The sequence below is a fragment of the Netta rufina genome, assembly GCF_964035555.1.
Source record: "Netta rufina genome assembly, chromosome: 5".
In the NCBI taxonomy this organism is placed as follows: domain Eukaryota; kingdom Metazoa; phylum Chordata; class Aves; order Anseriformes; family Anatidae; genus Netta; species Netta rufina.
This window is the reverse complement of record NC_140128.1, coordinates 50,244,866-50,258,821: the sequence shown is the minus strand read 5'-3', so window position 1 is coordinate 50,258,821 and position 13,956 is coordinate 50,244,866. Positions and strand designations below refer to the sequence as shown.

General features: G+C 34.7%; 1 protein-coding gene across 4 annotated transcripts in view; it reads left to right on the top strand.

Moving 5' to 3' along the window:
- DICER1 (dicer 1, ribonuclease III) overlaps positions 1 to 13,956 on the top strand; it is a 69,176-nt gene that overhangs the window by 40,652 nt on the left and 14,568 nt on the right. For all 4 annotated transcript variants that reach the window (XM_084287530.1, XM_084287532.1, XM_084287531.1 and 1 more), the window contains 12 exons: positions 68 to 222; positions 1,575 to 1,707; positions 2,232 to 2,307; positions 3,323 to 3,462; positions 5,826 to 6,005; positions 8,363 to 8,576; positions 8,969 to 9,122; positions 10,504 to 10,686; positions 10,997 to 11,102; positions 11,194 to 11,369; positions 11,640 to 12,423; positions 13,796 to 13,951. In XM_084287530.1, coding sequence (XP_084143656.1) covers positions 68 to 222; positions 1,575 to 1,707; positions 2,232 to 2,307; positions 3,323 to 3,462; positions 5,826 to 6,005; positions 8,363 to 8,576; positions 8,969 to 9,122; positions 10,504 to 10,686; positions 10,997 to 11,102; positions 11,194 to 11,369; positions 11,640 to 12,423; positions 13,796 to 13,951 — 2,457 coding nt within the window. The remainder of the gene's footprint in view (positions 1 to 67; positions 223 to 1,574; positions 1,708 to 2,231; positions 2,308 to 3,322; positions 3,463 to 5,825; positions 6,006 to 8,362; positions 8,577 to 8,968; positions 9,123 to 10,503; positions 10,687 to 10,996; positions 11,103 to 11,193; positions 11,370 to 11,639; positions 12,424 to 13,795; positions 13,952 to 13,956) is intronic.

Sequence of the window (13,956 nt, the reverse complement as noted above, 5' to 3'; positions counted from 1 at the left end):
GTTAAATTTATCATAGTATGTTTTAAATGAAACATCTCTCATCATATTCTGTTCTTGAAATGTTAAGATCCTGAGAAACAAATGCTCAAAATCTGTTGATGCTGGTGAAACCGAAACTGAACCCATTGTTGATGATGATGATGTATTTCCACCCTATGTGTTGAGGCCAGATGAGAACAGTCCAAGAGTTACTATTAACACTGCAATTGGACACATAAATAGGTAGGAGGCATGTTCCCTTCTACTTTTTCTCTGTGAATAAAAAGCTTGTAAGTTTGTCTTGGAACATGGGAGCATACGCTGGGGCATGGTGCATATTTCATCTTGGGAGTCTTGAACAGGGTCTTCTCATCGAGAGAAAGTGGTTGCGCTGGTTTGAAGGTATAGTTCGCTTTCTGTCTCTTTATCATACAGAGGTTCTAGCTCTGATATAATAAATGTAATAATAGATTCCTTTGTAATTAAAACCATTCTGTAATTTAAGGCTGTCCTGAAAACTTAATTTCAAACTAGATAGTAAGGTCCTTTTTTCCCCCTCTTACCAAGCTAGATTTAAAAATAGGTAAGTAGCACATTAAAACTGTAGTAAAATCTTCCAGTTCTGATATTCACATTTGCCAGATCAATGTGTTGCTGTTGTTTTTGTTGTTGTATTCAAAAACAAAAACATAGTAAGCTGAACATAATACCATTCCACAAGACAGGATAATATGCTTCCAAGGGAACGAGCTGATTCCATCTTTGTAAAGTCATGGCAGTTAGAGAAGGTCCTCAGAGACAGGAAAAGGTGAATGTTGTGACCCTCTTCCAAAAAGGCAAAGACGACGAGCCAGAGAGGTACAGACTGCTCAACTTTCCCATAGTCATATGGATCAAGTCCTTATAGAATGTGTTCCTAGATGTGTAAAGAAAAGGTGGTTTGCCTTTGTGGTTGGCCCACAGTGGCATCAAGGGCAGTTTTTGCCCTTGAACCGACCCTGTTGTCTTCTGTGTGTTGAAATGTTTCACTCTGTGAACAAGGGAAAAGCAGCACATGTAATTTACTTCACTTAAGTAAAGCTTTTGGTGCAATTGCCGTAGCACACCAGTAGCTATATTTGTGAAATGTAGACCATTTGGGTGGGACGGCCTGGCAAATAAAATGTGCCAAAGCAGTCAGGTTCACAGAGTGTAGTTAGTGGTAGATGACTCAAAGGCTAGCTTGTGTCTGGTTGTGTGTGTCATTATTCATGGGCCATTAGCAGATCCGATGCAGTTTAATTCATTGACCTAGTAGTATAGAGTGTGTCCGCAACACGTTTGCCTTCGACACCTGTAGAGGAAGGGCTACCATTTGGAGGGGAAACTTGACAAATTGGAGAAATAGGACGCCAGTAAACCCTAGAGACCAACCCTAGGTGGTCTCCTATTTGGCAGTTAGTTGAACATTAATTGTGCATGTCCCCTTGCAGTGCTCAGTATATCGTGAAATGATCTTATGTAGTGTTTACGCCAGTAAGGCAAGAGTCCATTGAAATGTCTTTAGGTTTTAATTTGCAAGTTCTGATTATTTGAAAAATCTCTTGTCAATTTAGGTACTGCGCTAGATTACCAAGCGATCCATTTACACACCTAGCTCCCAAGTGTAAAACCCGAGAACTACCTGATCATACATTTTACTCTACTCTCTACCTGCCAATCAACTCACCTCTTCGAGCTTCAATTGTTGTAGGTATCTGGGGAAGGAAAAGCATGGAAATAAGCGAATATGTTGGTGTAGGTGTGTGCGCACCGCTTTGAGATTATATTCAATGTTGTAAATGAAAATCACATGATTTCCCTCTTCCTGTATTGTGCTCTGTAACTGCATTTAAATGTGTCTATTTCTGTTACCTGTTTTCGAGCAGTTGCTGTTTTTTCCATGGGCAAAAATACTTAGATATCCTTCCCAATGTTGTGTTTTTTTTGTTTTTTTTTTTTTTTCATGTTTAGATATTGGTCAAAGGAACATGTGCTTTATTGTTTTTGATCAATAATAGTTTTCAGTTTGAAAGCTTGTAATTTTGGTTTCCATGGAAAATGAGTGTAAGTATCTTCATGAAACTTTCATTGCTGCAATATTTTATTAAGTATTGCTTGCCTAATATTTTTATGTTAAATTAAACTAATTGTTTCTAACATATAATAAATAACATATAATAAATAACATGCTAATCAACTGAAGTATTTAAGAAATATTTATATGTTACTAGGGTCCTCCAATGAGTTGTGCAAGATTGGCTGAGAGAGTTGTAGCTCTTATTTGCTGTGAAAAACTGCACAAAATTGGTAAGAATTTGAAAAGCAATGTCTCATTGGTAAAGAGTTTTTTCATAATTAAAGATTGAAGAAGGTGTGACTTATGCATATATGTGGATTTCTGATGTATCTACTGTAACTTCCTTTCTCTTGCCTTGCTTTGTGATGTCATCATGTAGTTAATAATTTAGCATACACCTTTTAAGCCTAAGTCATTTTCCAGGGAAATTTTCTTATTTAACATATTCTATTGCAAATGCAATATTAATAAGAGACAAACAAATTTTTACATTGAATATACTTAACGTAAAGGGGAAAATAATCTTATTCCCTAGAAGGTGTTGGTTATAGATCAGGAACTACATACCACGGCCAAAAAATAATTTAATGTTTTTCAAAGTGAATCTTAACAAAGAAATATTTAAAATACAGAGCCCAAAATTTATTGTATTTACTGCATTGTAAGTCATTGTCCAGAAATAAGACATTGCAGGATTATTTTAGTTGTCTTGTCTCTGGCAATGAAGCATATTCTTATAGAATGTTTCAAAGAGAATTCCATGTTATTAGTGCTTTGAATGCAATACAGAAATATTTATATTTCATTTAAACAAGTTTGGCTTTTGGATGTTGTCCATCTGATGAGTTACACCTTTTGATCACTGAATTCAAAGCAATAAATTTGTCCAAGAATGACATTTTGATGGCTAAACTCAGTATTGAGGGCATGCCGTCAACAGTAGTATTTCCCTTTTTAGAATGATACAGGAACATAAATGTTCTCTCTTTCTTAGCATAACTCCATGTGAATTAAAATTTCTGATAACTGTATTTTAAATTCATAAAATGTTACTATAAATAAGTACTTAATAATTTAACATTTTTCACTCCTTCCCCAGAGACAGACTTTTGGAGCCTTGCATTAGTGTATTTAAAAAATCTAGTTGAGGTGTTTTCCTGAGCAACCACATTTGCATAGTACTTGAAGAGACCAAGGCTTGATTGTTCTTAATGCTATTTCTTTGTAATCTTTCACAATACTTAGGTGAACTGGATGATCATTTGATGCCAGTTGGGAAAGAAACGGTTAAATATGAGGAAGAGCTTGATTTACATGATGAAGAAGAAACCAGTGTTCCAGGAAGGCCAGGCTCTACAAAAAGAAGACAGTGCTACCCTAAAGCTGTTAGTACGCTCAGTGCTGTCCACATCTCCAATCTAATATGTTATGTACTGATAAGAAGACAAAATTGCTAACTCACAATGCTTACCTGATAGGAATCTTTTACAATTCAATTTAATCTTGAAACATTTTGGAGCTTTAACTGTATGGAAACTTGCACTAATACCTTATTATTACAAAAGAACTTATGGGAGAGTATGCTATGGAAGCATGCCTGTAACTGAAAGAATGTACATTTTCTGTAAAGTTAGTTGACTGTATTTTCCTAGCATAGTGATAACCGGGAGATAAAATTATAGAATTACCTTGCATTGATAAATTGTAAAAATTTAAATTCTTTGGTAACTGTGTTAGAGCAATGGAATAATTATTGCCTTTCTGGAAAAGATAATTTAAGATGGATGGAGTTGTCCAGGAGGCCAAAATATATTTGCTAGGCATTCGAAGTTATCTGCAAGGCACTAATTAAATGCAGAAATTGCTCCTTTACACACTGTGTTTTTTTTAGATGCTTGGTTTGGTGACTTTTGTGGTTGAGCAAGAAATTCGATAATTTTTTGTTTAACTTAGAGTGTCAAATAATATACTTCTAATATTTTAATTTAAAAAACAGAAGCTTTACATATTAAACTTATTATAATGAAAGGGTTACCTAAGATAACTGAAAATTGTTTCATTAAGTAGTTTATCCTTAGATCTTTTACAACAAGTTTCAGCCATATAAGGTTGTAAAATTGGACTTATTAGATGTTATTTGTGGAGATTTATTTATTTATTTTTGTAATAATAAGAGGAAATACAAGAAAGAAGTTTTGTGACTGCTCAGGAACTTTCCTTCTTCCCCTGCAATTGTTATGGGTTCTTTCTAAGGTCCTTTGAATTAACTTGTAACTTGTTCAGAAAAAAAACATTGAGAATAGATTGTTGATAATCTTTGCATTTCATGAAGAAGCCTGTAGCTTTTGGTCACATCTGGGGATATCTGTATGTATACTCAGAGTGGTAGGGTACAGTGCTGTGTTCATGTACAGCCTCAGTTACGGTGATACCCCTTAAGGAATTCCATTCTTGGCATCCTCCACATGCTCCAATTTTATTAGTAGCTTAAATAATTAGTTATTAGGAAGGCCAAGGAAAGGATACTGCAGCATCATAAAGAGTATCATGGAGGGAAAGTCAGATGAGAAAAACTTTTTCTTGTAAGACTCGTCAAACTTACCAGCTTGGATCTTTGTGGTATGTTTTGTGGTGCTTCTTGTGCCACTTTCAAGTCCTCTTACCTTCATTTTTTGAATTGGAGCTACTTGTAAAATGCATGATACTGTCATTCATTTGGAGGAGCTGATTTGTCAAGTGATGCATCATTCTTTCTCAGTTATTTTTTAATACAAAATCCAAGAATATTTTCCCTTGCTTTTGTCCCAGCTTTTCACATCTGGAAAAGAAGCTTTGGCAAATGTTTAAGGTCTACAAGGTCCTCTTGGGCTTAATATAGTTATTAAACTTATGAGTAATTTTCCATTAAGCCAAAGCTGTAGTTTTGCTGCAGTATAACTTTAAAATTCACGACTACATGTATTGCAGTTTATTTTTAGATAAACAGAAGGATCACTTTCTGAGACCTATAAAGTAGTGAACTCCTACCAAACATAAAGCATGGTTTCTTAGGGTCTATGAGAAATATGAACAGCAGAGTTAAAAATGCTTCTGGCTGTAGAAAGTATTCAAATCTACAAGCTAGAATTGGTACTGGAAAACTTTTATAATGTAATGCCTGCCTGGGCAACAGGGGCAATGTATATAATTTTGTTTGTGTTTATCCCTAGTAGGGGAAAAATGACATTTTGAAACTGTTTTTCTGGGGAAAATAATCTGTGTTATAAAACTGTAAAGTCAGCCAAGCTTGTATAAAAACTGAACTACTGGAGTGTAGGGTTTTTCATTTGTTTTATTTGTCCAAAGATCTAGGACATAAAGGGTGTCCTAAACATAAGGAGATACTGTCTAAACATGGTAATTGGCATCAAAACATCAATTTTATTAATTGTGAAGTTAAGACTGTGTTCTAAAATTAGACTTGTGTTTCTAACACAGGGTGGTTACAGTGAAAAGTTAGGTATGTAATAGAATTTGCCTTACCAAACAGGAAGAACTGGTGGAACACTGCAGGAGTTCGTGACTCCCAGGTCAATCTGGTGACCAAATGTCATTGCTTAACAAAGCAAAAGTCTTAATTAATTTTCTTATTACTCGTTTTTAGCAATACTTTTTCCAATTACGTGCGCAAAGGTTGTTCAAAGAGTAATGTTTAGGTGAATTTTCCTAACTTAATCATGTTAATATTGTTTTCTTTTTTGATTTTTAGATTCCAGAATGTTTGAGAGATAGTTATCCCAAACCCGATCAGCCCTGTTACCTTTATGTGATAGGAATGGTGTTAACTACTCCATTGCCTGATGAGCTCAACTTCAGGAGACGAAAGCTATATCCTCCTGAGGATACGACAAGATGTTTTGGCATATTGACAGCCAAACCTATACCTCAGGTAATGAATCTAGCTCCTTTCCTTCAACTACATGCTTCACAACCCCTAATTTTCCAGACTGAAGAGTTGGAAATGACCATGAGAGGCAAGAGGCATCTGGATAATGCCATTAATAATATGCTTTAACTTTTGGTTAGCCCTAAAGTGGTTAGGCACTCAGACTTGATGATCTGTGTGGGTCCCTTCCAACTGTTCTGTTTTATAACTGCTGCTTGTATCAAGCAACCTCTGGAAAATAAGCAGTAATATATCTACTCCAGTCACCACTTTATTAATAGAACAAGCTGTTCTATTGCAGCCACTTTCATTTTACAATTTTATTTTTTATTATTTTCCAGTAGCAAATTCAAAATGTTCCTCCTTTTTTGTATGAAGTATGATAGGAATGGAGTTTCAGCTAGAGAGATGGCCTGCAGCACTAACTTATCTAGAGGAAAGCTATGATAACAAGTCCTTTCAGCATTCACAGTCTGCTACAGCAGAAAAAGTAGGCTGTGTTAATAGAAATTGGCACAAAGCCCTAAATGATAGTTACATCTGGGAGGAATTGTGTGGTGAAAATGCAAATGAAATAATTCAGTGACTGTGCCCTTGCCTAAAATGAATACTCTCACTTTCCATCTTAGCTTAAAAATATCTTTTGTGACAAGGGTAACAAACTCCTAGCAGATTAGTCACAGGAAAACCATGTTGTAGACCTTTCTACAGAGGTTTTAATCCAAGCATGTGAATGGTATTCCTGTGATTAAATACGAGAATCTTTTAAAGGAAACATAATAGAAGTGAGCACTGAAGTTTACTTAACTATCACTGCTAAAACCAGCATGCTCCATTAGCGGTTCCTACCATCAAAGTTCTGCAGGAAAAGTACTATTGGTCTTATGGATTGGAAAGCCTAGGAGCAAAGTTTTGAAAAGAGGCCTAAAAAGAGTGTAGTTCTAAAAATGTTCAGCATGGAGGGACTACATGATCATACAAATCCACATCAAAAGTGCCTTCTGATCACATCTTCACCTGAATTCTAAGAAATATGATAATACTTAACACACACACACACAGTAACTTTGTAATTTATATTTTAATCAAAATTGAGATGAAGGAATTGGTAGCTTTCATATTCTGGCAGATAATGAAAACATTTTATATCAATTGGCTTTTTGGAAGTAAAAAGTGCGTGTTTTTTTTTTTTTTTTAAGCCAGAGAATCATTAATCTGTTGATCAAAAATAAGTAGTATTCACTTAAAGACTCATACAGACCTGTGATATCATTGTGTGAAACTTCCTAAGGAGATGGAAACAACATACTTCAGTGCATAATTAGGTGATTTTTGCACATTTGCCTGGATATCACACACAAAATAAATTAAAACAAACAAACAAACAACAGCATATCAAAAGAATTGTTTTTCACATTGGGTGCTTATTTTGAAATACCACAGATTTCCAGTATTTCCTTTTACACCTACTTTCACTTTACTTCAACTGCTTTGAGGCATATGTTAAAGAAAAACATACAGTCCTCAGAAACATGTAGTAGTCATGGAATGTAGTCATGTCAGATGTCCTGCTGTTTGATCTATACTAGCTACTTCATAATAAGATTCAGCAATGGTGTTCCTTTGAAGGTTTGCCCTGCTGCTTCTGTTTGGCAGTTGAGTTGTGACTGAAGAATAATGTTATACGTGGTTCCAAACTGCGAGGTATTTTAAAGTATTTAGACTGTCAGGGTGGTTCATGTGATAGCTGAAGTACTTTGTTTCACTCTCCCAGTCTTGCACAGTTCTGCTGGATTAGCAGATCTGTGAGGGCTTCCTTGGCTAGTCAACATCCAAGTCTAAATTACCTAATACAGCGATCCTGCATGGTTTTTGTCAGATATGGAGAATGGCGATCAGTTTCAGCTATGAAAGAAGCGTGGTTCATTGTAGAATCTGCTGATTGGTGGTTTCTGTGTTTTCTTTTCCTACAGCAGGGTGAGTTTGTTGCAAGTACTACTTCTTACACAAATGTTAAGGTAGGAAACTGGCAGGAGAATGCCAGCTTATAGAGAACCTCTGGAGTAAATTCCTACTCTTTGAGAAGCCTAGGACATTAGCTGATTTAGTGTGTAGTCTGCCCCCAGCCTTGAAAGGGGCATGAGTTAGCACAAGTGTTTGAAACATGACTTGTTTCAAACAGCTGAGAGGCTTTATTTTTTTAAACACTTAAATGGATTTCAGTATTATTTTTATTAGCAAGATGTTAGTACCATTCTTTGCATAATTACCATTATCTAAACTAAAGAACTGGTACTTTGTAGAGGAATCCTATTCTGAATTTTTCTGTCTTTTGTTTTTTTTTCTTGTTTCATATTTAGATTCCTCACTTTCCTGTGTATACTCGCTCTGGAGAGGTTACAATATCTATTGAGCTTAAGAAATCTGGTTTTACTCTGTCTCTGCAAATGCTTGAGCTGATAACACGACTCCACCAGTACATTTTTTCACATATTCTTCGTCTTGAGAAACCTGCACTAGAGTTCAAACCCACAGAAGCTGATTCAGCCTATTGTGTTCTACCTCTTAATGTTGGTAAGAATTGAGTGGGTGTTTTTTAATATTCACTTTTAATTCTTTAACACACTTGTTAATGTTTGTTAAATTTCAGCGGTTAGCTGTAGAAATAATACCACACGTGGTAGTATGGAATTTTATTAAGTTGTAATTTTTATTATTTCACAATTCAAATTAGTTTTAACTTAATGATGTGACTTAATTTATAGAAGATTTCAGCTGACTCTGTAAGGGTCTAAAATCATATATATGTCTCCTTTGAAATCTCTTGGGGATAGATAAATAAAATGAAAAATAATCAAATATGTGTACAGAGTAAGAAAAAAAGGTGTAATTCACAACTTGCCAGACAAATTCCTCCTGGAAAACTCTCCCCTGAATAACTGAATTATGCATTTTTCTTTTTGAAGTTGATGACTCCAGCACTTTGGACATTGACTTTAAGTTTATGGAAGACATTGAAAAGTCTGAAGCGCGTACAGGCATTCCCAGTACACAATATACAAAAGAAATGCCTTTCATTTTCAAGTTAGAAGATTACCAGGATGCAGTTATCATTCCACGGTGAGTATTAAGTATTTCTCTTATTTGGACATTCTTAAAATAGGCATGATTGTAAATAGGATAAGGAAAAAAGATTTCCTAAAGGCTTCCTTAACCGGCATTTTCTTCACTGAAGAATTTCGGAAAGCCTGGGGATAAGGTTTTATTGAATTTCTGTTTGGAAGAAAGCTAAATAAGACTCATTGACAGTATATTAATTTTAATTAGAGATGACAATCTAGGTATATGAATAGAAGCTTAGTGATAGATGAAGTACATCAAAGCACAAAAAAAGCTAATAAGCAAACCTAAACATCCAATGTATCTTGTACGGTTATTTCAAAGTGTTCTATGTTATTTGGTCCCTTCCTGATTTTCATTTGGAGAAAATTTCTTCTTGAACGCAGATCAAGTGCTGTACCAGTCAACAAATTACAAAGTTAAAGAGACATTTTGTTATCATTACACATACTAACTAGGCACTGCCCTGTATAGTCTCTACTTAGGACTGTTCCAGTACTTTAAAAGAACAGTTATGGGTTACTAGTTTAAGCAACAGCTTAAACTGACCCAGCCATGTTTCAAAGGATAGAAAAGTGATATTTCTTCAGAGCCTCAGGGTTAAGAGAAGCCTTTATCCATAGACTTAAGGCAGTATAGATTTGTAGGTAAGCATAGTAAGTAAACTGCAGTCAGGTCCTTCTGAGGATACCTAGGAAACCCGATATGTAAAGGCTCCTTTAAAAACTCTGAATTTCTGATGTCAGGATTTAATTAGATTTGCTGTTTTTTAAACCTTTAATTACTATTTTCTTGTATGTGTTTATCACATAGTATCCATAGCATCACTAAATCTAACAAATGTGTTGCAGAATTCTGGCTTTAGTTTTCTAATATCTTACTTCTGTTAAAAGAGCCACACTGTACTTGGAAGGCTTGTGAATTTACCATATTAAGTATTTGAATTTTTGCATTTTAATTTTAGTTGGAGGATGACTTAGTTAAAATACCGGTATAGGTGTGAGGTAGTACAATATTTGTATGAGGTAGAAATCCATTTCTACTGATTTAGCACAAATGGGAGATCAGATTTAAAAAGCCAAATTATCAAGTTCAATTAGTAGGTATTTGGAATTAAGAAATTACAATTTGTAGTATTACTTTTGAGATTGTTATCTATATATTGGGTTTTGAAGATGTAAATCCCTCATTTAATTTAAACATTTATGCAGAGGAAATTAAGAATAAAGCAAATCTATAATATCTTTATTTATTCTTCTTATTTAGTATTCGATTGAGCTAAACTAGTGGTGGTGTTTTGTTTTTTTTTTTAGGGGTGGGGAGGCTTTCAAGTAAGTTATTTAATAGTTTATCTATAATATGTATTGAATTTTTCTTTCAGGTATCGAAATTTTGATCAGCCTCATCGATTCTATGTAGCTGATGTATACACTGATCTTACTCCACTCAGTAAATTCCCTTCCCCTGAATATGAAACTTTTGCTGAATATTATAAAACAAAATATAATCTTGACCTGACCAATCTCAACCAGCCGCTGCTGGATGTGGACCACACATCTTCAAGGTAACAACAGCCATATTTCAGTTTGATGTTTGTAGTTGGAGAACAAAGTACCGTTTTTTTTCCTCTCCATGTGATATTGCTAAGGGCTTGTGTTTTCCAAAGTATTTTTTTTTTTTCCTGAGGGGTACCTAGCTTATGTTATACCAACTGTAACTTGAATCCATCTCTTTTTTCCAGAAGTGGCTGTGCTGTCACTTCACAGTGCAATAATGGTGCATACTGAATAAGTTATCACTTTGGAAAGTTTAGGCTAGTAAGTTCTATTCATTAATTATATGCTTGTATTAAACTGTTTTCACATGTATTTTAGACTTAATCTTTTGACTCCTCGCCATTTGAATCAGAAGGGAAAAGCACTTCCACTGAGCAGTGCTGAGAAGAGGAAAGCAAAATGGGAAAGTCTGCAGAATAAGCAGGTAAAATACAAATATTTAATTAAAGTTGCCTCTCAACAGTAGTTTGATACCTAATTTTACAAGTAAAATTATTTTCTTCTTGCTTCCCCAGATACTGGTTCCAGAGCTCTGTGCTATACATCCTATTCCAGCATCACTGTGGAGAAAAGCAGTTTGCCTCCCCAGCATACTTTATCGCCTGCACTGCCTTTTGACAGCAGAGGAACTAAGAGCTCAAACAGCCACTGATGCTGGTGTAGGGGTTAAATCACTTCCTGCAGATTTCAGGTATGTATTTTTTCAATACGTTTAATACTTGACCTCACAGAAAACAAGGTGAAAACTTGGTTATTATGAGAATTTAGAACTGATACCCTTTGTTTTATTCATGTCACTTTTCAGTCAAAATGATAGTTAAAAAACGACTTGGTTGCAAATGGTGAAGTTAAATGCTGCAGGCACTTTTTTGCAGAAAAACATTGCTTTCTTAAAAATGTGCATAGAGTCATCTTGTCATAATATTTTTTTCTTAATAAAGCTAGCATGTTATTTTTACAGATACCCTAACTTGGACTTCGGATGGAAAAAGTCTATTGACAGCAAATCCTTCATCTCTATACCTAGCTCCTCTTTGGTAGAGAATGAAAATTACTGTAAGCACAGCACAATTGTAGTCCCTGAAAATGCTGCACATCAAGGTGCTAATAGAACCTCTTCTGCAGAAAAACATGACCAAATGTCTGTGAATTACAGAACACTGCTCGATGAGTCACCCAGTAAACTCCAAATTGATGTCTCGGCAGAACTTGCAGCAATTAATGGTGTTTCTTATAATAAAAACCTTGCCAATGGCAATTGTGATTTAGTTAACAGAGACTTTTGCCAAGGAAATCAGCTGAATTACTGCAGGCAGGCAATTCCTGTACAACCAACTACCTCATATCCCATTCAGAATTTATACAGCAGTGAGAACCAGCCCAAGCCCAGCAATGAATGTACTCTACTGAGTAATAAATACCTTGATGGAAATGCTAACAGATCTACCTCAGATGGATGCCCCAAAATGGCAGTGACCACCAGTACTTCAACAGCTCTTCATCTTTCAAAAGACAGAGTGGATTCTGAAAAGAACCCTTCTAATGGGTACTCCTCAAAAACTCTTGGTCCTAATCCTGGTCTCATTCTTCAAGCTTTGACTCTTTCAAATGCTAGTGATGGATTTAATCTGGAGCGGCTAGAAATGCTTGGTGATTCATTTTTAAAGCATGCCATCACTACATACTTGTTTTGCACTTATCCTGATGCACATGAGGGACGGCTGTCATACATGAGAAGCAAAAAAGTAAGTAGTAACAATCCAATGATATTACATAGAAGGCATGTATATTTATATTATATATAGTATATATAATATTAAATTTATATATATATAAAAAGTATATGTGTGTGTGTTTCTGTGCATGTGTATCTATATTTGTGTGTATGAATGCAGGATGAAGGAATTAATGTTACCATAGCTGTAATTGATTGAAACTGTTTTTTATGGTTCATTTCTAAATCTAAACCAGCTGGTTACCAGCCTAAGAAAGGACTGAATCAAACCAAAAGTTCTGGGTTAGTTAGAACACATTTGGTGGACCAAACATTAGAGTTGCTTTGAGTAGAAACTCTTAATGGGAGTACTTGAATTAAGAAGGATCAAGAGCACAGAGCATCTGGTTGTAGCTTTATTGACCTTTTTCTCTTTGTTTCTTCATTAAGTTACTTTCCAAGAAAGCTTTCTGTATAATCTTACAAGAATACGTAAAATTAAACAAAAACAAATCTTACAGAACTGTTAAATCAAAACTTATAGCAGTATTCTGATGTAAATGTAAACAGTAGTGAGCAGTCTTCACTTCTACTATTGCTGTTTTAGAATTTTGGAATAATAGATTGTAAAAATGCTTTTTTTTCCCTCGTAACATGATAATTTGAATTAAATGCTAAGTATTTGATTGTCTACTAATAAAAGGCTTCACAGAGGATTAAATGTTTAAATGTAGTTTAGTCTTGGAAAGTATAGAAGGCTAAATAATTTGCACAGTTCAAATAAAAGTGATTGAATATTCATGTTCAAATTTCAAGACTTTAAAAAGAAATATGGAAAGTGTGTTTAAAATGAGAAATGAAGACCAGAAGTTGGTAGTTCAAAAGGAAAAGATATTTGTGTATGTGAGTGGGCTTTTTCCCTTCTATTTATATTATTTAAAAGAATCTGAATCTTTCAAAAATAACATCTGGAGTATGACTTAATAAGATTTGTTTTACAGAACCATGTTAACACTTTCTATTGCCAAGGTTTAAGTCAATCTATTCACAATAGTAATCATTTTTCATTCCAAATCTAGGTTAAATGCTGATTTTTAATACTGGTAATTAATGATAGTTGTCTGTGTCATATTTACTATTATTTTAAAATTAGCAGTAAAGAGAATTTAAACTGTCAGATTTCTTTAACTGAAATAGTTGCACCTAATATATTTGTCCTTAAATGAATAATATTTGCTGTGCTGTAAATTGGTTAAGAAAGCTGAACACCCTTTAGAGAACTAGAGGAAGTGCCTAATGATATAAAATCTGGCTTGACCACGTAAAATTGCTTTTCTTTTATATTTTATCATTTTCTCTTATAAATGCATGTCCAGAGATTTATCAGAATATTTTTCCTGAAGGTCAGCAACTGTAACTTGTATCGCCTTGGAAAAAAGAAAGGACTGCCTAGTCGTATGGTGGTGTCGATATTTGATCCCCCTGTCAATTGGCTTCCTCCTGGTTACATAGTGAATCAGGACAAGAGCAACACTGATAAATGGGAGAAAGATGATGTGGTAAG